At 38.4% G+C, this 21,882-nt stretch overlaps 2 protein-coding genes across 3 annotated transcripts in view; one reads left to right on the top strand and one right to left on the bottom strand.

Annotated features, from left to right (window-relative positions):
* Positions 1-8,652, bottom strand: part of DNAJC17 (DnaJ heat shock protein family (Hsp40) member C17) — a 30,717-nt gene extending 22,065 nt beyond the window's left edge. Inside the window, exons 1-5 of the mRNA XM_070931322.1 lie at positions 8,491-8,652; positions 4,687-4,756; positions 1,970-2,028; positions 1,274-1,361; positions 5-87 (exon numbers count right to left, since the gene is read on the bottom strand). Of these exons, the coding sequence (XP_070787423.1) occupies positions 5-87; positions 1,274-1,361; positions 1,970-2,028; positions 4,687-4,756; positions 8,491-8,568 (378 nt within the window). The 5' untranslated portion in view covers positions 8,569-8,652. The remainder of the gene's footprint in view (positions 1-4; positions 88-1,273; positions 1,362-1,969; positions 2,029-4,686; positions 4,757-8,490) is intronic.
* A 212-nt stretch (positions 8,653-8,864) lies between these two features.
* ZFYVE19 (zinc finger FYVE-type containing 19) lies at positions 8,865-21,459 on the top strand. 2 transcript variants are annotated; one of them, XM_070931320.1, is made up of 12 exons: positions 8,865-8,960; positions 9,792-9,940; positions 11,531-11,652; positions 12,142-12,195; positions 13,416-13,576; positions 14,190-14,335; positions 14,551-14,665; positions 15,950-16,153; positions 18,791-18,864; positions 19,174-19,269; positions 20,527-20,681; positions 21,096-21,459. In XM_070931320.1, the coding sequence occupies exons 2-12, from the start codon at positions 9,887-9,889 to the stop codon at positions 21,166-21,168; spliced, it is 1,254 nt and encodes a 417-aa protein (XP_070787421.1). In that variant the 5' UTR covers positions 8,865-8,960; positions 9,792-9,886; the 3' UTR covers positions 21,169-21,459. The 2 variants fall into 2 exon arrangements, with proteins under 2 accessions (XP_070787421.1, XP_070787420.1); XM_070931319.1 differs by having other exon boundaries at positions 15,947-16,153.
* The last annotated feature ends 423 nt before the right edge of the window (positions 21,460-21,882 follow it).

The following is a 21,882-nucleotide window of genomic DNA, read 5'->3' as shown; positions in this document are numbered from 1 at the left end:
TTACCTCTTGCTCTAATGTCCTAGTTATCTCAATCTCTTCTGCCTTGCTAACCTGGGAGTAAGCTTCTTTTTCCCGAGCTTCAAGATCTACAGCAAAGTAGAAACAATTAATTGCAGAGGGATTTAGTCTCAATGATTTTTATATATATAATTAAGAGAAAAATTCAATATAGATAAGAAAGTACCAGATATAGACTATAAACAATTTAAAAATGAATTATATACAAATGAACATGTAATTGCTAAAATGCATAAACTTTTGTTAAGATTTGAAATGGAAGAAGTACAAATTAAAGAGTGTATGATAAAATGGGTAAAGAACTTGAGTTAAAATGGATCAATGAAAAAGAATGTAGTCAAAAGGGTTTGAAATTCAGTGTCCTATAATTTGAAATGATATTCTGTTGCTATATGTCACCAGACAAATTGTGTAGGATAAATAAAGGTAATTCTAATTATGATTGGAAATGTGAAAAACATGAAAGAACATTTTATCATGCATGGATGACCTGTGAAAAAGTGAAAAGGTACTAGAAACACATGCATATGATACAAATTTTAAAATTTAATATTCAGATAAAACCTAGTAAAAACTTTACAATTATTTCTTAATACACAATTAGAAAAGATTCATGGACAATCGGTGTTCTATATTGTAACTGCAGCAAAGTTATTATAGCACAAAGATGAGAAAATATAGAAGTATAAACAGCAGAGGAATAGGCTGTGAAGATGACAGAATCTGCAGAAATAGCAAAAATGAACCTGTTTGTTTAGGGACAAAACAATATGTACTTTTATAAAAGATTGGAAACCTTTTTGCTGAAATTGAACAAAAATGGTAGTAGTGATTTCTGTATTAAAAAGTGTTGAACATGGGACCCATATGGGGAGAAATGATAAAAAATTGTTTTGTATCTATGATAAAGATCGGAACTCATAACTTAAACTTTATTTTCTCTTTCTTTATCTGTGTCTAGCACTTCTATCTTTTCTATTTTCTCTTTATATGGATATCTTTATCTTTTAATTATGTCAAAAAGTTCAAGAAAAATATTTTAAAAATCTATTAAAAAGTAAGACCATAAACTTACCTTTAAAAAAAAAAAAAAGGAACAAGATAAAACTGTTTTGATTGTTAAGTGTACCTTGCTGTACCTATAGTCTTAATGGTATATAAATATGCAGTTTGTAAATGAAGTGTATATCTAATATTATTGTAAAGATAATATAATCTTGGAACTTATTTTCTCAGTAAAGTCTTATAACGTACCAAGTTTGACTTTCTTCCTTCTTTCATCAAGTTTCTGGGTCCTTTCTGCTGCTTGTTTCTTGGCTTTCCTTACTCTATCATAGGCTGCCTACAAAAGAAGTAACAGGATAAAACACACTGAAAGGAGTTAAGAATTACAATCACCTATTTAAAATATTAAATTGATCAATTTGAATTGCTGATAGTTCTATATATTTCAGTATCTTTCATTACCAAAGACCAAAAAAGAAGAAAAAGGAAGTGATCCAGAATATATTAGTGAAGGAAGTGTAAAAGTATTCTCAGTACAGAGAAGTAAAATAACAATGTTATTTTTATACGGTGTTTAAATACGCATTTGATTCATTAATAAATTTAGTTTTAGACATCTATGGAAGTTGACACAGAACTGAATGTCGAGTGTTACACATATGAAAACATTAAACAAATATTGGGAAGCTTGGTGGAGGGAGGAAATGTAAAGAAAATGTTGCCTTATCTACCTGTTTTATATTTTTCTGAGCCTTTCTCTAATTAATATTCTTTCCTGAAAAGTGTGTAGGAAAATGGATATTCCTGTATAATAGCAATAGATAGGTAGATTTTTAGCAGTTGAAAAACGTGTATATAAGGGTATTTGCTTGTCCAAGCACTAATCTGCAAGTAACAATTTTTTTTTTTTTTTTTGCTTTTATAACACAGAATCAAATTCCTTACCCTTGCTGCTGCATCTGTTAGCACTGTTAATGCCTGAGACAATTGATGGAAGAGTTCAGCTACAGAACAGAACATTTAAAAAAAGGTAAGCATATATGCATCATTTTAGGTACGTATCATTTATTCACTTTACTTGGGAAAAAAAATTTAACACAATAGGACCAAGCATCATATAACATGAGAAATTAAACTTATTTTAGAATTTAAACTTACCCTACCTTTTAAAACTCAATTTGGTATTGTTGGTTATTAAGTTTATACATAATTAAAGATAAAGATTTCGAAGTTCTACATCCTTAAATATTTCAGATTTTTTCACATATATAGGTAATAATTCAATTCCCCAAAAAGAAACACATTTAAAAGGACCAAAAGGATACTTTGCAGGTAGAAGGCAGAGAGTGGAAGGAAGACTAATCCCTCCCCTAATGAAATACAGGAAATTGCAGCATCTGTGGTAAAGATTATTTGTAAGGTAGGCCTTTGAGGTCATCTATTAGGAGGACCTATTCTAAGGACAACACTGGATCTCTCTCAAGAATAGAGCAAGCTATGGAGCTGCACCAACTAAACTACTGACAATCAATTGTTCAGCAATGGAGATTAATTTTATTTATTTATTTATTTATGAAAATGTACAGTCAGGTCCATAAATATTGGGACATCGACACAATTCTAACATCTTTGGCTCTATACACCACCACAATGGAGTTGGAATGAAACAAACACAATGTGCGTTAACTGCAGACTGTCAGCTTTAATTTGAGGGTTTGTACATCCAACTCAGGTGAACGGTGTAGGACTTACAGCAGTTTGTATATGTGCCTCCCACTTGTTAAGGGACCAAAAGTAATGGGACAATTGGCTTCTCAGCTGTTCCATGGCCAGGTGTGTGATATTCCCTCATTACCCCAATTACAATGTGCAGATAAAAGGCCCAGAGTTCATTTCAAGTGTGCTATTTGCATTTGGAATCTGTTGCTGTCAACTCTCAAGATGAGATCCAAAGAGCTGTCACTATCAGTGAAGCAAGCCATCATTAGGTTGAAGAAACAAAACAAACCCATCAGAGAGATAGCAAGAACATTAGGCGTGGCCAAAACAACTGTTTGAAACAGTCTCAAAAAGAAGGAATGCACCGGTGAGCTCAGCAACACCAAAAGACCTGGGAGACCATGGAAAACAAGTGTGGTGGATGACCGAAGAATTCTTTCCCTGGTGAAGAAAACACCCTTCACAACAGTTGGCCAGATCAAGAACACTCTCCAGGAGGTAGGTGTACGTGTGTCAAAGTCAACAGTCAAGAGAAGACTTCACCAGAGTGAATACAGAGGGTTCACCACAAGATGTAAACCATTGGTGAGCCTCAAAAACAGGAAGGCCAGATTAGAGTTTGCCAAACAACATCTAACAAAGCCTTCACAGTTCTGGAACAAGATCCTATGGACAGATGAGACCAAGATCAACTTGTACCAGAGTGATGGGAAGAGAAGAGTATGGAGAAGGAAAGGAACTGCTCATGATTCTAAGCATACCATCTCATCAGTGAAGCATGGTGGTGGTAGTGTCATGGCATGGGCATGTATGGCTGCCAATGGAACTGGTTCTCTTGTATTTATTGATGATGTGACTGCTGATAAAAGCAGCAGGATGAATTCTGAAGTGTTTCGGGCAATATTATCTGCTCACATTCAGCCAAATGCTGCAGAACTCATTGGACGGCGCTTCACAGTGCAGATGGACAATGACCCAAAGCATACCACAAAAGCAACCAAAGAGTTTTTGAAGGGACAGAAGTGGAATGTTATGCAATGGCCAAGTCAATTACCTGACCTGAATCCCATTGAGCATGCATTTCACTTGCTGAAGACAAAACTGAAGGGAAAATGCCCCAAGAACAAGCAGGAACTGAAGATAGTTGCAGTAGAGGCCTGGCAGAGCATCACCAGGGATGAAACCCAGCGTCTGGTGATGTCTATGTGTTCCAGACTTTAGGCTGTGATTGACTGCAAAGGATTTGCAACCAAGTATTAAGAAGGGAAAGTCTGATTTATGATTATTATTCTGTCCCATTACTTTTGGTCCCTTAACAAGTGGGAGGCACATATGCAAACTGCTGTAAGTCGTACACCGTTCACCTGAGTTGGATGTACATACCCTCAAATTAAAGCTGACAGTCTGCAGTTAACGCACATTGTGTTTGTTTCATTCCAACTCCATTGTGGTGGTGTATGGAGCCAAAGATGTTAGAATTGTGTCGATGTCCCAATATTTATGGACCTGACTGTATATGGCTGCACAATTAACTCTAACTCTGGGCAGTTTACAAAGATAATTGCCGCTGCTCACGTTTCACGGCAGCAACAGTGAGACTGGCTCTGCTCTTCTCTTAACCATCAGTGGAAGCTTCTCTCCTGTCAGAGTAAACTTGTAGCAAAAGTGTCTATAACCCTGGGTTGTCTACTGTCCACATGTGGAGAACGCAAACACCTAAATGATGGGGTTGAGTAAGAAAGAGATCAGTACCAGACCTGTAATGCTATGGGAGAACCAGTTTATATCCAGTGACTATCCTGCAACCTGTCTCACAGAAACTGCCATCTTGCCTGTTACTGATTTCAGAAGAACTGTTAACATGTCACTATTCTCTCCTGATGGACCACATGGAAAAGAGTTATAAGGAGAACCAGATAGATTTTTATCACATGTCTCCATACCTGCTTTGGGATTATCTGGATGTTTATCTGGATGACAGGTCAGAGCCTTCTGTCTGTAGGCTTTCTTAATCTGTAGCAGAAAGAAGATAAAATGAACAGTGTGAGCAGCTGACTGTATCAACTTTCAAAGTAATGGTAAATAACAATATCAACTCATAAAAGTGATATAAATAATCTCAAAAATTGGCAAACACATATTGTTATTGCCCAAGCATATCTGCATAATTAAACAAAGTACCAACATTTTACAAATATCTGATTTCATTGCAATGGAAAATCTACTTTTGAAATGTATTAGTATTTAGATCCATTACAATATTTAGGATTAACTGAAACATTTAATATTTATTCTTACTCCTAAAGAGAGACAATGGCATGAATCAAGGTGGACAAATCAGAGACATGTCAATCTCCATAAAGGTTACGTAATACTTTTTCTTAATGTTTCAAACAGTAAACCTGAGAGGGATGTAAGGCAAAATTATACTACTAATCTGTACTACAGTAAATATGTCCTTGGCACACGGAATCAACTAAATATCTGATAAATATCACTGAATATTTGTGAAGATGTGACTTATTTATCTTATATAAATGTTTCTTTCCAAGGGGCATAACTGAGCTGTAACCATCCGGACTGTAATTGTTCAGGAAAATACATAAAATATTTGACAAGGCAATTTTCTTATCTGCTACTATATCTGATACTGACAAATAACTCAAAAAAGCAATGCCATTTGATCCAAAACTACTAAATGCAACAATTAAGTTTCATTTCATATTTTTGTCTGGAACAGCTTTTGTGAATAATGAAGGTTGGGTATACTTGTATGAATAATTTTCAATCTATCTTGCTTTCAACATATCTTTTTAGAATTATTGTATTTGCCTGAAAAGAAATTTAGGAAGTGTTTTGCAATATATATTTGGCAAATAATGGATCAGCTCTACAAATATAATTGTTGGAAATAAATTAAAATTTGTAGTTAAAATCTGTGGGCAACTCAGGAACAGTTCAAAATCACGTTTATTTTATTAATTTTTATAAGAGAGATACTCTCAAATTTCTTAATCCACAAGCAAAGGCCATAACTGCAGTTTATAAGAATTATAAAAGGAATATACAGAAGAATTTAGATTTCATATGTCTGTCCAAAATTGTGTCTCAGTTTAGGCTGATGGATCTGATTATATTTTTCATCTCAATTCCAGCATTATGCTTCTCTGACATTAAAAAACTATTATTTTTTAAAATACAGATATAAATTAAAATTTCATTTCTATTTATTTTATTAACTGTAATATTCTCTAATATTACAGCTAATAGGAAAGGAAATTAAATTATTCAGAAATGGCATATTAATACCCAGCTATCTATATAGTATCCAAATGTTTATAATTTATGTAATCTAGTGGATTACATAAGTACGGTAGGTCGTAAATGGGTCATGAAATTACTTCTGCAGCACCATTGTAACTGTAAATGGTCAACTCAATGGTCAGTAAAAAAAGACTATTTGTATGATCATGATATGTTATAACAATTCAAAGCAAGCATTTAATATTAGAGTGAATGTGAATCTCTTTTGTACAGTCATATACATCTTCTCTTTCAAACTCCATCAACCACACTATTGTTCTTCTCATACATGTTCAGAGATAAAGAACACTGGAGAAAGGTTGAGGAGAAAGTCAATTACAAACCAAAATCTTTTGCATTATCTCCTTCACCTTAGTAATTTGCAACATGATAGAGGGAGAAGCCTATGAGAACACTGGCGATTTCCAGCTACAGTAGGAATAGTGAAGACAGCATACTCCATGTCCAGATTATTAGAACAGAAGCTCTTGCAAGTGCAAAAACCTCCACGTGGAGGTGACAGAACTGAGTAGTGGAACAAAATGTGATTGCAGACAGAAGTATTCCAATTCAATGAAATCCAAAAAAAGAGGCAGCTGAGCTCTGAGACATATCTGATGAGGACTCAATGAACTGATGAGATAAAATAATAGAATCATTTTTTATGAAAGATAAAACAAATTGGTATCTTACATGGCTTTTCCCCTAAATATAAAATCTTCAGGGCTGCTAGAAGCAGGAGAAATCAGATTTTAAAAACTGACATGGCAAAAAGGATTAAAAAGTTTATCCATTCATCTATCTCCCCTGCACTTGTTTTGATGCTTAAAGGATGAAATTAATAAAATAATTCTTAGACCTTAATATTTCAATGTTCAGTAAAGCTTATTTTTAATGATATATCCATGGTATATAGTCAGTGAAAAAGGAGATAAGAAAAACAGGCATCTTTTCCTAATGAATGACTCAATGAAAATTGATTTCCCCATCCTAAAGCAAATTTAAACCCAAGCAAGCATATATTTATTTTTGCAGATCTACTTCAATTCATGAAATCACCAACACTGTACAACTTCTAATGGTAATGATTGTTATATAGTCCAATTTACATTAATTTGCCAGTTGTATAAGTACATTTATAATACATAAAGAAACATATTGCAGGACACAATTTCTAGAGGACACAAGATTATGACTCCTAAAGTCTTTTTACAGGAATCATCAGTTATTGTGGAAACAGAATGTTGGACCACAGAGATTTTTGATCTGATCCCATACAACTCTTCTTAAAATGGAGTTTTCTCCTACACCTTTAGGGATCCCACAGGGAGCCTGTGAGACGACTGTACTTTATTTAGTGATTGTTATTATTCCGCTATCTTAGTTTATATATTTTTTTAAAAAATGTGTTCAATTGTTTTAATCACCGTTCTATTGTTCTAATTGTCAGTGAGGGTTGTGTGCAGTCCAGAGCCATGTTCAATGAGATGGGGAAGGGTATATAAATTTGCTAAATAAATGTTTTCCACTGAAATCTGGATCAACCATAACTTCGCAGGAATACTGATCTCAAGTGCAGAGCATCATAGGAACACGAGGCAATTTTGACAAAGTAAATATTGGATTTAGCCCTGTCCCCATGCTAACACCTTCTCCACAAAGCTTGTCCAGGGTCTCGTTCCTCAAGCAGCCAATATTGGCACAGGAAGATTAGAAAACCCAAAGGTGCTTTTTTCAAGAGGCAACTGGATTTTCTGGTTTTTATTTTTCTTCGAAGACGTTTCACTTCTCATCCAAGAAGCTTCTTCAGCTCTGACTGGATGATGGGGAATGGAAGGATTTATACTCCCCATCATGCAGTCAGAGCTGAAGAAGCTTCTTGGTTGAGAAGTGAAACGTCTTCGAAGAAAAATAAAAACCAGAAAGTCCAGTTGCCTCTTGAAAAAAAGCACCTTTGGGACAACCATGACCTGGATGACTGAGAATCTCCGTAGACATTTAGCGAAGACGGGAAAACCACCAGCAAACGGCGAAACTAATAACCAACGAAGCATCCCTACACTGGACAATGGACAGGCCTTGAGGTAGATACGAATCCTGGCACGTTTTAAACAAGTTTGCAGAATAGCCCCATTTACTCCTGTAGTAAAGCTTACTCAGGGCCGCTTTTCACCCCGTGGACCGTTTCCACGTGCGTTGGACCGCGACCCCCATTTGCCCCTGGCCAGTCACAATTGGGAACGATGGGACTTGGAATCAAATGCATGCGGAGGCCTCGGCCACGGCCTCAAACGCCGGGTCCCGGAGCTCACTTATCGGCGGCACCTCTATAAGACGCCTGGTTTTATGCATGGCTTGGAAAACGAAACTCCGACCGCCTCCAACCTCTATCAAAAGGGGTTGAAGTATGGTTTCCCTTCCCCCACAGCTCGGGCCTCCCTGACCTCTTTATCCGTCGCTTTCTCCACCACTCCCAGAAGCACGTAGAGGTCCAACTCCAGCAGTTCTTTATCGACCGCCATTTCCCTCAAGACTCGCTTCTTCTGTCAGTTGGTTCCCCACCAGGATGATTCTCGCTCGAGCTGTTTTTCTCCCTTCCCCCACCCCCAACCCCCGACAGCGATTTGACTTCTGGGAAACGTGGATCTTTCTCATTAGGAACGTCTCTTCTCCGGACGGAAGATGGAAGCCAAGCGAACTACAATTCCCAGCATGCCAGGCCGGTTTTTGTCATCGTGATGCCGTGAGAAGTTTCCGGAGCCGTGATTGGACATATCGTCGAAACCCCAGCAAGCGCTGCGTCAGGGATTGTGGGCGGGGAAGAGTCTCTAGGAAATGTAGTTACAGAACAGTACCGTATTGTATTGCATGTCACCCGCTTAGACCCCTCCCACCCCCGGGTCGTAGAAGGACTGTAAGTATATACCTGGTCGTCGCTTGCGGTAAAAGGCGCAGTAGGCAGACTTTGAAAAAGGCAGAAAAGGCCTGCTGGATTAGACTAGACTAGAGTATCAGATTATCAAAATAGATTAGCCTTCCTTTCATAAAGTTTCCTTAATCTTTTTTTTTTTTTTTTTTTGTAAGCATCTTGGGGTAACCTTCCCCATCCAATGCCTTCCTGATGTGTTGCATTACAACTCGGGTAATTCCCAATGTGATTGTAGTTTTCCATACCTAGCTGGACACGGTGGGGATTTGGTCTGCATCTTTAAAGGGTGATAGGGGTGGGGGGTGCTGATTTATTTCCCTAATTCACCATGGTGGTCAATGAAGAAAGGAAGGGAGAGAGAGAAAAAAATGTCCAAAAGTAAAAATGTATCTTTTCAAAATAGTTAATGTAACGATCATAAATAATTTTCCCCTTTCAATACAATTTTGTGCTGTTTTGTTCTGTTGTGAATACAATCTACTTTTTGGAAGAGACTGTTGTACCTTGATCTGCTATGGGTCTGCTTTTGAACATTGTAAAGATAAAAAGAATTACAGGAATTGTTCCACTTAAGAATTAGGGAATTTAGGATTAACACATTTGAAAGATACTGGGTTGGGAAAGCCTAATCTTTGAATTTTTGTTTCTTTCTCCATGATTTTAATTGTTATTAGGTAACCAAATGTATAGTATGTTTTTTTTTATTATGAAAGCAAAACCAAGTACCACTGTCACCTCTTTAGTAGATTATGTTTTCATGGAATCATTATCAGCATTTTATACTTCACTCTTATTCTTTGTTCTATCTCTGAAAAGCGAACCATGGGATAGCTGCTTGCAGATAAAATAGAATCACATTGTCCCCACTGATATTTTTTGTGAAAACTCTAAGAACCAACTCAGCTGGCATCATGGATAAGAGGTGTTATGGCTGTGCATCAAAGTTTACTGTCTTCAAGAAACAGGCAAGTTTTTCTTCACTACTCAGTGTCAGCACTTGCAGAAACTGAACTTGATAAATCTGTGTTGAGAGAAATGCGATCTCATACAGTAAAATGTGAAATTCTCTTCTGGTAGAATTCATTCAGATTTCATGTTTCAGATTCATGCTTCTTTTGGTTCCCATAATCAGTTTTAGATATATTAATATTTCTAGTTACTTTAATATTTTACACTTTATTTGTTTTTATGGATTTTTTGGTCCTGTATACTGCCCAGAGTCTGTTGGAGTTGGGCAGCTATAACAAATTTGAATTAATAAATAAAGGATGGTTGCTAAGCAAGTCTCTGCCTTTCAGTTTCAGTTATTTGATTGTTTTGTTTTTCTATAATAAAATAACCAATAAGGGATCTTTCCTTAAAAGGTCCCAGAAGATGGTTCTGGTTTCATTTTGAAGAATGATCTGTCTATTTTGATGCACAGTGAGTGGATAATTCACATAAAATGAATTAAATAGGTTATGTGAAATACAATGATAAACACATACATTAATGCTAAAATATACACAGGGAAAAATGTGTGATGCTGATGCATGATTCCATGTCATCTTGCGTTACATGGTTGAAAATGACTTAGATTTTGAGAAGTGTTTGAAAGCATATTAAGAAGTTATCCGGTAAATATCAATGTTTTATCTGCCAGTGTATCACTCATGATGTTTTATCCATCTTAAAACTGGGTGGGAGGAACTCATAAATTTTCCTAAGGAAAATATGAAAAGACTTCTTCCAAAAAATGTCTAAGTCTTGTGGAATTTTGATTAGCTAATGATCACTATAGTATATGCTGTGGCAGCTAAACTCTTTTGTTTTCCTTACTCTTTATTGTTTGCATTGCTGTTTTGATTAACTGTTTCAATATTTCTTGCCATTACTTGTTTTAAAAAAAAAATAGTAGGACATGAACAGAATAAAATAAATGTTATAGTATACAAGTGTTATATTCCATGCTCTTGCATGTCAGACGTGTGCTTTGAAGGAGCCTGGAGGAAAAAAAACCCTTTGTTTTCATATTGGCTTTCTACAATAAGAGAACTCGGTTTCAAGATGGCTTGCTTGCTTATTTGTTTATTTATTATAGCTGTCCATCTCACTTTTACATGGTCTAGGCAGTTTACAATAAATCAAAATAAAATGTAAAATACACAATATAAAAAATAAAAGTAAAACATAGAGCAGTCGGGCATAATCTAACCAATCACCCACACAACCAGGAAATGAGCTCTAACCCATGCCCAGGGCCCCTGACTCAGGCACAAAGACCCATATTTTCTTCCATAGCCAGCCAGGAGTGATGTGAATGTAACATAAGGTCGTATTGGTCCATAAGGTCATATCGGTCCAGTAGTATTGGATACGACTGTTTGGCCTGATCACTTTCTCAGGCCAAACAGGATCAAACTCTCCTCAGGTAACCAAGCTAGACCCATCCCCAGTAACCACCACAATATGGAAGTATCTCCCTTACGCATCTTATATAAGAAGGAACCTTCCAGTCGTCCTGCAGCAGTCTGATTAGTGTGCTTTCCTCCATTGATTTTTTTCCCCCCTCTCAGTATGGTTGCAAGGGTTGTGGTCGAGGATTTTGCTCAAGCTGCCTTGGATTCAGTGCCACTGTTCCTCGTTGTGGGGACACTCAGCAGAAGGTTTGCAAGCAGTGCCATGGAGAATTAACAAGGTAAGAACAGAACTGAATTCTGATCCAAATGATGGATTGACAAAATTACAGAGTTCAATCAACTCAAGCGAGTTGCCACTTTAGCATTCTGTGTATTAGCTGAAATCCACACAATCGTTTTGGAAATGTACCACCATATTCCTTATTCTACAATGCTAAAAGATTTTTTTCTGGGTGATGAATTCTGGCATTAAGCTTATTGGCTCAGAGTTTCTCTCTCATTTTGGGGGGTTTGTATAAGATCTATCAACTCTCATGACACCTAAAGTGCCTGACTATGTGTCACATAAGGAATGTAGACAGGGTTGTGCTATATACAATACTAATGCGCTATAAATATATTTATTTTGCACATATTCTGACTTCCAAGTGTTAGAGGGATAGATTCAGCCAAATAAAACATTGGTAATTAGTCCCAAATCGGTTTATACATTTTAGAGTGTAGCAGTTTTAGCCTCTATTTTACGTCATTCTTATTTTTCTTTTCAGCGCATCATCTCAGTCAAATTCAGCTAGATGGTCTCCACCAGAGAACTATAAGAAGTGAGTTCCAATAATCACAAAATTAGTTTTGCTTCATGATCTTTATATATTTGTAAAGCAAAGTGTATGTATGTGTTATGATGAATCACCAGTGGCCTTAGCCATTTAATAGCCATTTTTAAAATATCTTTACTTGTTGCAGGATTTGAATTCCTTATATTAACAATCCAAAAAAATGTCATTTCTTCCTCAAAATAACTACAGCAGGACTTTTCAACAATTTTCTCACTATAGATCTTAGTTTAAAAAAAATTCCAAGAACCCGTGATCAAGAAGCAAGTACCAGAGATACAAAAATTGGCAATAATATGAAAAACTAAGAATAATATGCTTACCCTGAGGGTAGATATCTAGGATATGTATGACTATGACAGTTTAATATTGTGATACTGAAAAATTGTGCATTAAAATCACTATTTATGATATCACCTAGAATGAAACTGGTTAGGAATGCTTAACTGAAGTCACTTGAGCACCTGTATTTTGCCAGTCTGCCTTTGTAAATGCAGTTCTCATGTATATTTACTCCCTCCCACTCTCTGTCTAAAATAACAATAGCAATACAGGAAACAGTACTTTTATAAAAAAAAACAACTGTTTCAGCCCTAAACAAAATTAAACCAATTGGCAGCGGAGCAGATTTTAACAACTAAGAGATTTCAGCATAAGAGTAAAATTTTTAACTATGGCCAATCTATACTTCCAGGATAATGAGGGTATCAAAAGTGATTGCCTGATATAATCTTCCTCTGAACTTCCGTGATGATATGGTGGTGCAGTGGTTAGAATGCAGTATTGCAGGTTAACTCTGCCCACAATCAGGAGTTTGATCCTGACTGGCTCAAGGTTGACTCAGCCTTCCATCCTTCCGAGGTCAGTAAAATGAGGACCCAGATTGTTGAGGGCAATAGGCTGACATTGTAAACGCTCAAAGCGTGCTGTAAAGCATTATGGAGCGGTATATAACTATAAGTGCAATTGCTATTGCTATCTGTAAGGACTGATCCATTCACTTGTGCTTGTAGGTGCTGGATGAGTCAGTGCTGTTTTATTTCAGTGAAACATGTGGATGAACTTGGCAAACATCTCTCTGTGTCTTGCAAGGCTCACATGTAATTGGTCACTTGATGCCCCAGTGATTAAACTATGTGTATGTGAATCAAGTCTTAGAGGAGCATTTCTGATAATCCCATTAATTCACACAGGATTTGTTTTTGCAGGCGGATTGCAGCTCTTGAAGCTAAGCAGAACCAGACGCAGAGCCCTCAGAAGGGCTTGGTGAAATCTCAGAGTCAGACAGACTCCAGATATCGAGGATTCTCAAAAGAGGATAAGATTCTAATAGAGAGACTGGAGAGGCTCAAGAAGGCAGCAAGGCCTAGTGAGTTGCTCATATTTTCATGCTGGGGTCTGCTGCAGATAGAACATAAATCAGAATTCAAGAACATAATTCTTAATGTTCGGTTTTATACATGCAAACAGAGAAGCTATCTGACTTACACTCTTGAAACAGTTTCGAAAAGAAGGCAACGTGAGCGTCAATGCCTCGATTTTTGTTTCTGTAATAGATTAACATTGAGCGTGTGAAATTAGATACATATATTCTCTCTTCCCCCCCCCCCCCACCCTTAAATTTTAGTTTACAAGTGCTTAATGTTGGGTCGTTGCTATTCTCTTAGTTGACATTTCGTTCTGCAGATGTTTTATTACTGGACTGAGTAACATCATCAGTGTAGAGGGAGTGGAGAGAACAATGCAGTAATTTTTCTGTTCACAGGAAAAAGATTAGGTGTTCTTTTCTGAGCAACTTGCTATTTAACAGAGATGATTTTTGATGGGTGCATGGTGAGGCCAATATTGACAGTTCCATAACCCTGAATCAACACTGCCAGTTTCTAAAATGTGCTATTTTGCCATTGATTCATATGTATGGAAATAGTTTTATGCTTCTTTTGGTCACTATTAACAAATAAATCTGCTTTTAAATTGCACAGAGTCTATTCCATCCCAGGCGGAGATAGAATCTAGGCTGGCGGCACTGAAAGTAGACTCTGGAAGATCCATTCCGACAACCCAAGAGATGGAGGACCGTTTGGCAGCCTTGCAAGGCAGAACACTTCCATCTGCAGCCCCCAGACCTGTAAGCTACCATTGCTTAAAAACAGACCTTTCCCAGAGTTTTTCTAGCCAGACAAAATGGTTGAAAATTACCTGGCTGTTTTGATTTGCTCCCAGATTGCAATGTTTAAATGGGACAGAAAGGAAAATCATTGATCTACGGGCAGTCGTTATTTTAACTGTATTTAATTTAGCTTAATTAAATGTAATTACCTGTACCTCTCTTGTTTTGGTCAGGTATACCAGGTCTCCAACAGCAAGACCCAGGTGGAGCAGGCAGACGACCTGCTGAACCAGATGGCTGAAGAAGTCACCATTGATGAGAGTGGAGGATTCACAATTAAACCTCAAGGTTTCTCTTTAGCTTTAATATGGATTCTTATTTTTGACGTAGAAATGGAAGCAAGTAGGTCCTGAAATCTCATGCAACAAAGTGACCCTCTCCCAATTACTGTTCTTGATCAAAAGGTTGCAAAGATGGCCCTTCCAGAGTTCTTGCATTGCTTCCAAACCCTCCTCCTGAGCATCCAGTTCAATTTTGGTGAAGAATTGCCACTAAAATTCTATGGTTTCTATTGTCTTCAGCTTTGTTGAGCTAATGTCACTATTTATTAATGGAGGAATAACTGTCTGTTCAGCCTCTGCTTTAAGACATCCAGCAAAAAACAATCTACCATCTTGTGCTCCATTATCAAAGAGCACTTCACTGTCAAAAACTTTTCCTAAAGTTCATCTGAAATTTGCATTTTCCTAACCTGGTTATTATTTGGTACTTGCATTCAGGGAAGGTAGAGAGTTGATTATTACTTTCTTCTGCGTGTGACACCCTGTCAGATATTTGAAAAGAGCTATCATATTAATACTGTTATCCCCAATCAAGGCAAAATCTTTCTGTAGGCTTTAGGGCAGTGCTAGCTAATCTTGTTGTCGCGTGCCAAAAGTGTGGCCTGTTTTTTGGTCCCAGGAGGCTGCAGGGAGGCCTGCTAGGCCCAAAATGGGCCATTGGGGGGGGCACACCACACCCCCATGCTACGCCCCCTAGGTATGCATGCACAAATCACACACCCCAGGCATGTGCGCACATCTCCTGCATGCGCCCACCCCGCGCATGCGTGGCAGAGACCCAAAAATCAGCTGGCTGGCGGGAGGTGCATGCGCGCATGCGGGATAAAGCTGAGCTGGGCAACAGCTCATGCACCCACAGAGAGGGCTCTGCATACCACCTGTGGCACGCATACCATAGGTTCGCCATCACGGCCATAGGGAGTCTTGTTTCCTGCCTTGTTTGACACAGCCTTTTTGAATGCTGAGTGCAGACAGGATGAAACCCGTTAGATCAAAGGCTGACTGAAGATTTAAAAAAAACACTACTCAAATTTGCATGGGAAAGACAGAAGAGACTGGTGAACCAGCTATAAACCTTTGAATTATCTCGTGTCTTTTAAAATCTTCTATTCAAACTTATTTATTATGAGGCAACTAACAAGTGAATGAATAAACTGATTCCAGTATGATTACACTGTGGCATAATTAAGAGTGTTTAGACTGTGACGTTTTTTATTTTTGGCAAATTATTGTAATGGCTAAGTGACTGTGGTGCAGCTGTGAATTCACTAGGTTTTTGCTGTTTCAGAAGTGAGGACACAGAACTGGAATGATTTAAACCAAACAGATGGCACTGCAGGCGTTTCTGATCTGTCTCTCAGGCAGTTGGAGGAGGAGAAAACTAAATTATTGGCACAGGCTGCTGCTGAACTCAGGGAGGAGAACACCAGGGAGGAAAAGATTTTGGAAGTGGCCAAGAGATTGGCAGTTTTGAAAGGCAAAGATCCTGAGACAGGTACAGTATGTAACAAAAAGTATTCAGGTCAGCTCAGGAAGACTTCAGTTTATTTGACAACAAATCTTGGTTAACTAATAGGAAAAGGTTCTCAAAAGAACTTCTATTTCCTGGTGCTAGGATTTTGGTTCATTTAAAAGCAGACAACTAATAGGGATTGATAGCTGGGAAGAGATGTTAACGGAAATACTTCGTTTGTTTTACAAGCAAAGCTGTGAAACCAAAGCTCTCTTTGTTTCAGTGGGCTAGATACAAACAGGGTACATTCATGGGGTTTCTCCAAGCCTGGCACCAGCATATGGCACAGCTGAGCAGCTGATGGGCCATTAGGTTCTTTTGTTTTTGCTTTTCAAGATTTGGGCTATGATTTCTGCAGTCATCCTGATGAAGTATCAGTCTGGGGCACAGTGATCATTGTGGCACAACTGATTGGTTCACTGCTGTTGTTGTCTGAAGGATACGTCTATAGCAGTGGTCCCCAACCTTTTTATCGCCGCGGCCCGCTGAGCGCGCGCAGGGGTGGGGGCACGGCCCAGGAGCTTTTGCGCACGGCCCATTGCGCACGGCCCAGGAGCCTTTGCGCTGCAGCGTTCATGTCCCCCGGCCGCTGCGCGGCCCGGTGCCAGGTACTCCACGGCCCGGCACCGGTCCGCGGACCGGGGGTTGGGGACCACTGGTCTATAGGACTTCCAGATGTGAGGTTCTGACATTGGGTTAATCCAGAAAAGCTGGCTGGGGAATTCTGGGAGTTGAAGTCCTCCAGGCTTAAAGTTGCCAAGGTTGGAGACCCCTGCTCCACAGGAGGTTTTGTAGAGGCCTCCTCCATTTTAAAGTTTATCCATTTTTAAATCTCAAGTATACTTTTTTAAAAATAGCTTCACTTCAGTATTAACCCCTAGTATTGCTCATGGCATATCAACAACACACTAGCACACTTATGTCTCTCACGAAGCCAAGGAACTAAAGAAAACTGAAGCTGGCCTTTTTCTTTTAGTAGAAACCTAATATGTAGAAATCAGCGTATGAAGATTTTTTTATTATTATTAATCGTAATCATAAGTTTATTTGTCAAGCATATATAAGAAAACAGGTAAAAGTATAAACATAATTTGAATATATGAAAAGAGCAAGTAAAAAGAAATATTAGGACAGGGACGTAGGCACGCTGGTGCACTTATGCACGCCCCTTACAGACCTCTTAGAAATGGGGTGAGGTCAATGATAGACAGTTTAAGGTTAAAGTTTTGGGGGTTAGGGTTAGGGAAGAAACTACAGAGTCAGGTAGTGCATTCCAGGCATTGACTACTCTGTTACTGAAGTCATATTTTCTGCAATCAAGTTTGGAGCGGTTTACCTTGAGTTTGTATCTATTATTTGCTCGTGTATTGTTGTAGTTGAAGCTGAAGTAATCGTTGCCAGGAAGGACATTGTGGCAGATAATTTTATGTACTATGCTTAGGTCAGACTGAAGTCAGCGTAGTTCTAAGTTGTCTAAGCCCAAAATTTGGAGTCTGGTGGCATAAAGTATTTTATTGTGGTTAGAGGAATGGAGGACTCTTCTCGTAAAATATCTCTGGACTCTCTCGATTGTATTTATGTCCGATATGCAGTGCGGGTTCCAGACAGTTGAGCTGTATTCAAGAATTGGTCTAGCAAATGTTTTGTATGCTCTAGTTAGTAGTACAACATTACCAGAGAAAAAGCTACATAAGATTAGGTTAACAACTCTTAATGCCTTTTTGGCAATGATGTTACAGTGGGCTCGGGCACTTAGATCTTTAGAAATGAGTACTCCAAGATCCTTGACAGAGTGAGGGTCATCTACAAGGTCATGTCCATCTAATTTGTAGTTTATGTTTTGATTTTTAATACAGATTTGATTTAATACAGAGCTACAATGAATTGTGATATTGCAGGTAAACTGCTGCGAGTGGCACATGTACATTGAGCTGCCAGCATTAATAGGTTAGATTAGCACTGGCAATTGAAAAAACACAAACCTCTGGTGCTTAGAAATCGCACTGGCTTTGAGAAGGTGGTGTCAGAAGTGATGTACAGCTCTGAATCCTTCCAGAAAGAGAACTTAACACAACACATTTGAGGATGGATGAGAACAGATCAATTACTGAGGAGAAAAGAATGTTTTTGAGAAAAGGACCAAGGAGAACAAAGATGAGGAGGATGGCCTACTGGCTGCCCTGAGACTGAAGAATATGTGTATCAGAGGATGGGATGGCGATTACTTGAGGATCTTTCAGGACCTTTCAAATCAGAACGGATAGACCAGTGTTTCTCAACCTTGGTAGCTTGAAGATGGGTGGACTTCAACTCCCAGAATCCCCCAGCCAGCAGCGCTGGCTGGGGGATTCTGGGAGTTGAAGTCCACCCATCTTCAAGCTTCCAAGGTTGAGAAATACTGGGATAGACGTTGGGCTGTCACTTATTTTCTCTTCTGCTTTATAAGGAATTGAAAGATTAAAGATCAAATGAATCCCACTATATGGTAGAATTTATAGAAGGCAGGACAGTATGTTGTACAGCATGATCTGTGGGTGTTTGCGGTAACTTGAAATGATGAAAAGCTACCTTTATGAAATCATTACTATATCTTTAGGTTTCTTTTTCTTTCTTCAACAGTTACCTTGGATGATTACAAACTCCCTAATAGTGATGAAGAAGAGGAGGAAGCCATCCAGAGAGTTTTGAAACAGGTCTCTTGCAGCTGACGTTACTTCTGCAGAATTAATCTGATACCTTTTACTTCACACCCAGCCTGGTTTTTCCCCCGTGTATTAACCTTTTTAACCTTCTGAGTGGGTTCAGAAGATAAAATGTGGATTTGTAAGTTTTGTAGCTGAGTAAGGATTTGAAATGCTTATTTAGATAGACGCTTGCTAAACTGAAAATTAAGAGAATAGAAGGAAGCAGCCTTTGAAGGTACTTGTTCCTTGAAAGAGAGATGAACGACAAATAAATTTAATAAATAAGTTTATTGTATATTTTATTTTTTTTGTTACCAGCTTACTGAAGAAGCAGCTCTGGATGAAGCAAGCGGCTTCAATATTTCCCCAAATCAGTCTGCAACTGTGCAGTCGAATTCCACTGAGAAAACCAAGGTGAGCAACACCCCTGGATACACACATGCACGGCATTGTGAAACTTGCATCTTCAGGACTGCAACTAAAGGCCAACAGATCACTCAAACTGTGTCCCTTTAGGATTATCAACTGTTCCCAGATGCCAGGCCAAAGGGCAAACATCTCTGGATTTTATCCAGAAGCTGAAAGACAAATACTTTCCCCAGGGTCAACTTGCCCCAAGCTTAATACTTACCCATCATTTTGCACAGGGCTGGCCAGTTTCTGTACAGAATTGGCAGCAGCCTGCCAGGTTTGGATAGTAGGGTTTTGTTTTTTTTTAATTTGATTTATATGCCGCCCTTCTCCGGAGACTCAGGGCGGCTTACAATGCGTTAAGCAATAGCCTTCATACTTTTGTATATTTTTACAAAGTCAGCTTATTGCCCCCACAAACTGGGTCCTCATTTCACCTACCTTAGAAAGGATGGAAGGCTGAGTCAACCTTGAGCCTGGGGAGATTCGAACTTACTTTAATTGCAGACAGCTGGTGTTAAAGTACAGAGCTCTGTCTGTTGAGCTATCCAGGCTCCTTTGATGTTGATGTTGATGTTCATGTAAGCACGGGAAAGTGAATGAGAATACATTCTTGAATTGTCAGGCTTTAAAAACAGGTATATTTCAGTTATCCAAAGAATTATTATAGGTATTTTAGTAATCCTTCAATTGCATTGGATAGAGGCTATGTAGAAGAGATGCAAGCCTTGAACCAGGGCATTCTGGCTCAGAGTGCTCACTGCTTTTCCTGTCTTAAGTTATCCAACCTGGGTATTTGCTTAGCAATTGTACATTCAAAATACTTGAGGCCAGAATCTTAACACCGTATTCAACCTACTTCTGAGTAGGTAAACAAAGCATTAGAAAGCAGAGTTCCTGAACTCTCTGGTGTTCTATCTTCTTTCCTCTGACTTTGGGTTCTCATCTTATACCCTCTAAGTGCCCAGTTCATCTTTCTCCTTCCTACCATTTGATCTCTTGTCCCTTAGATACATACATAATGCATTTATTTTTAAATGGAATAAATGTGAAATGACAACATCTTGTAAAATGTCCACTGATGTTACACAAATAGCTACTTCAGAGATACATTTTGGGTTCCATTGATGAATAGATTTAGAGGAAATGTATGGAAGAAGACAGTGATGCCTATTTCCACACCTGTCCTTTAAAACCAGGAGGAACTCTTAACTATGGATTTTCCATAATGTGGTTGCATTTGTGTATCTCCTCCATTAGGCACAAGCTCCAGTTGTTGCTAAACATCTAATCTGTCCTGCCAAAACACCAAACAGCGATGAGGAAGAATTACCCTGGTGCTGTATCTGCAATGAAGATGCCACTGTGCGCTGCCACAGCTGTGATGATGACCTCTATTGCCAGCGCTGCTTCAGGTAACAGGCAAAGTGTCATTGGGTAAGGCACAAGTTCCCTTGCTATTTCTTTAGGACACAGTAAGGCTGAAGCAAACCTCTTGAGCTGAAGACACCATCAATGAATCAGCATAATCGGCAGATTATATAGTGTTAAAGCTACAGACCCTGGGCCTTGGATCCCATGAGGAATCCCCTTTTGGGTAGCAGCCTCCTGCAGCATTAAAATGGTTTTCCCAAGAGATGGAGAATTTCCCAGGTTAGCAGTGTGAGGAGAAGAAGAGGTGCAATTGAAAAGGGAAGTTGCCGGAAAATACTTTCATATGTCTTGTCTTGTATGTCAAAACTTGGTTACTTTATTTATAGTACCCGACTCTCCTGATTGACAGAACCAACTTATGCTCAACATTGCTACATTTCCTGTTTTGGTTTTAGGGAAAGCCATGATGAGTATGATTGGAAGGAGCACAAAACATCTGGCTATGGTCCTCCCCACCAGCAAAAATGAGCCCAAAGAGCAGGATGGGAAAGGTTTGAAAAAGGCATCGGCCAGAAATGTTTTCCACTGTGCATCAGCTGGGCCACAAAAATCAACTCTGGAATACTGAGGAAGGGCAAACATATACTTGGCGATAACAAGCAGTTGCAATGAAGTTAAATGAGACACTGAAGCTGGTTTGTTTTGTGAATAAGCCATGGAGAGTGATACGGTTAAATAAGAAGATTATTGTGGTCCTGAGGACTATGATTAGTGGAAAAATATAATATGAATATTTAAAAAGATAATAAAAGATATGAAGAAAATAGTGCATTGAATTTGTACTCTGTTTCTCTGTTACAAAAAAAATAGAACCTTATATTTCTGATTATTAGCAGTATCAAAAAAAATTAAGTCACTTTAAAAATTATGTATTGTCCTCAGAAAAAGCCTGTTGCTTTAGGCAGTCCATGGACATTCCTGAGGCTGCCTAATTGGATTGAGGTTCACATCATGTACATTCCAGTATGCCTCCCATTGTGGCTCCTACCAAAAATCATGAAGTGTTTGGGGTTTTACAGGATATGGAAAAATCTTTGCAGAGACCAAGCGAAATGGTCAGTGAAGGTACCATTTCAGGTTGATATCTGTAGAAGGGCTTCTGTTACCTTATGTTGATCTCATAACCCAACTATGCCCATTCACTAATTTTTCCTTTAATTATACCAATTGTCTGTTGAAATG

This window comes from Pituophis catenifer, unplaced genomic scaffold (genome assembly GCF_029215685.1).
Source record: "Pituophis catenifer annectens isolate HBS135680 unplaced genomic scaffold, rPitCat1.0.hap2 SCAF_1, whole genome shotgun sequence".
Lineage (NCBI taxonomy): Eukaryota > Metazoa > Chordata > Lepidosauria > Squamata > Colubridae > Pituophis > Pituophis catenifer.
The sequence above is the reverse complement of the archived record's forward strand: the minus strand, read 5'-3'. Positions and strand labels throughout refer to the sequence as shown.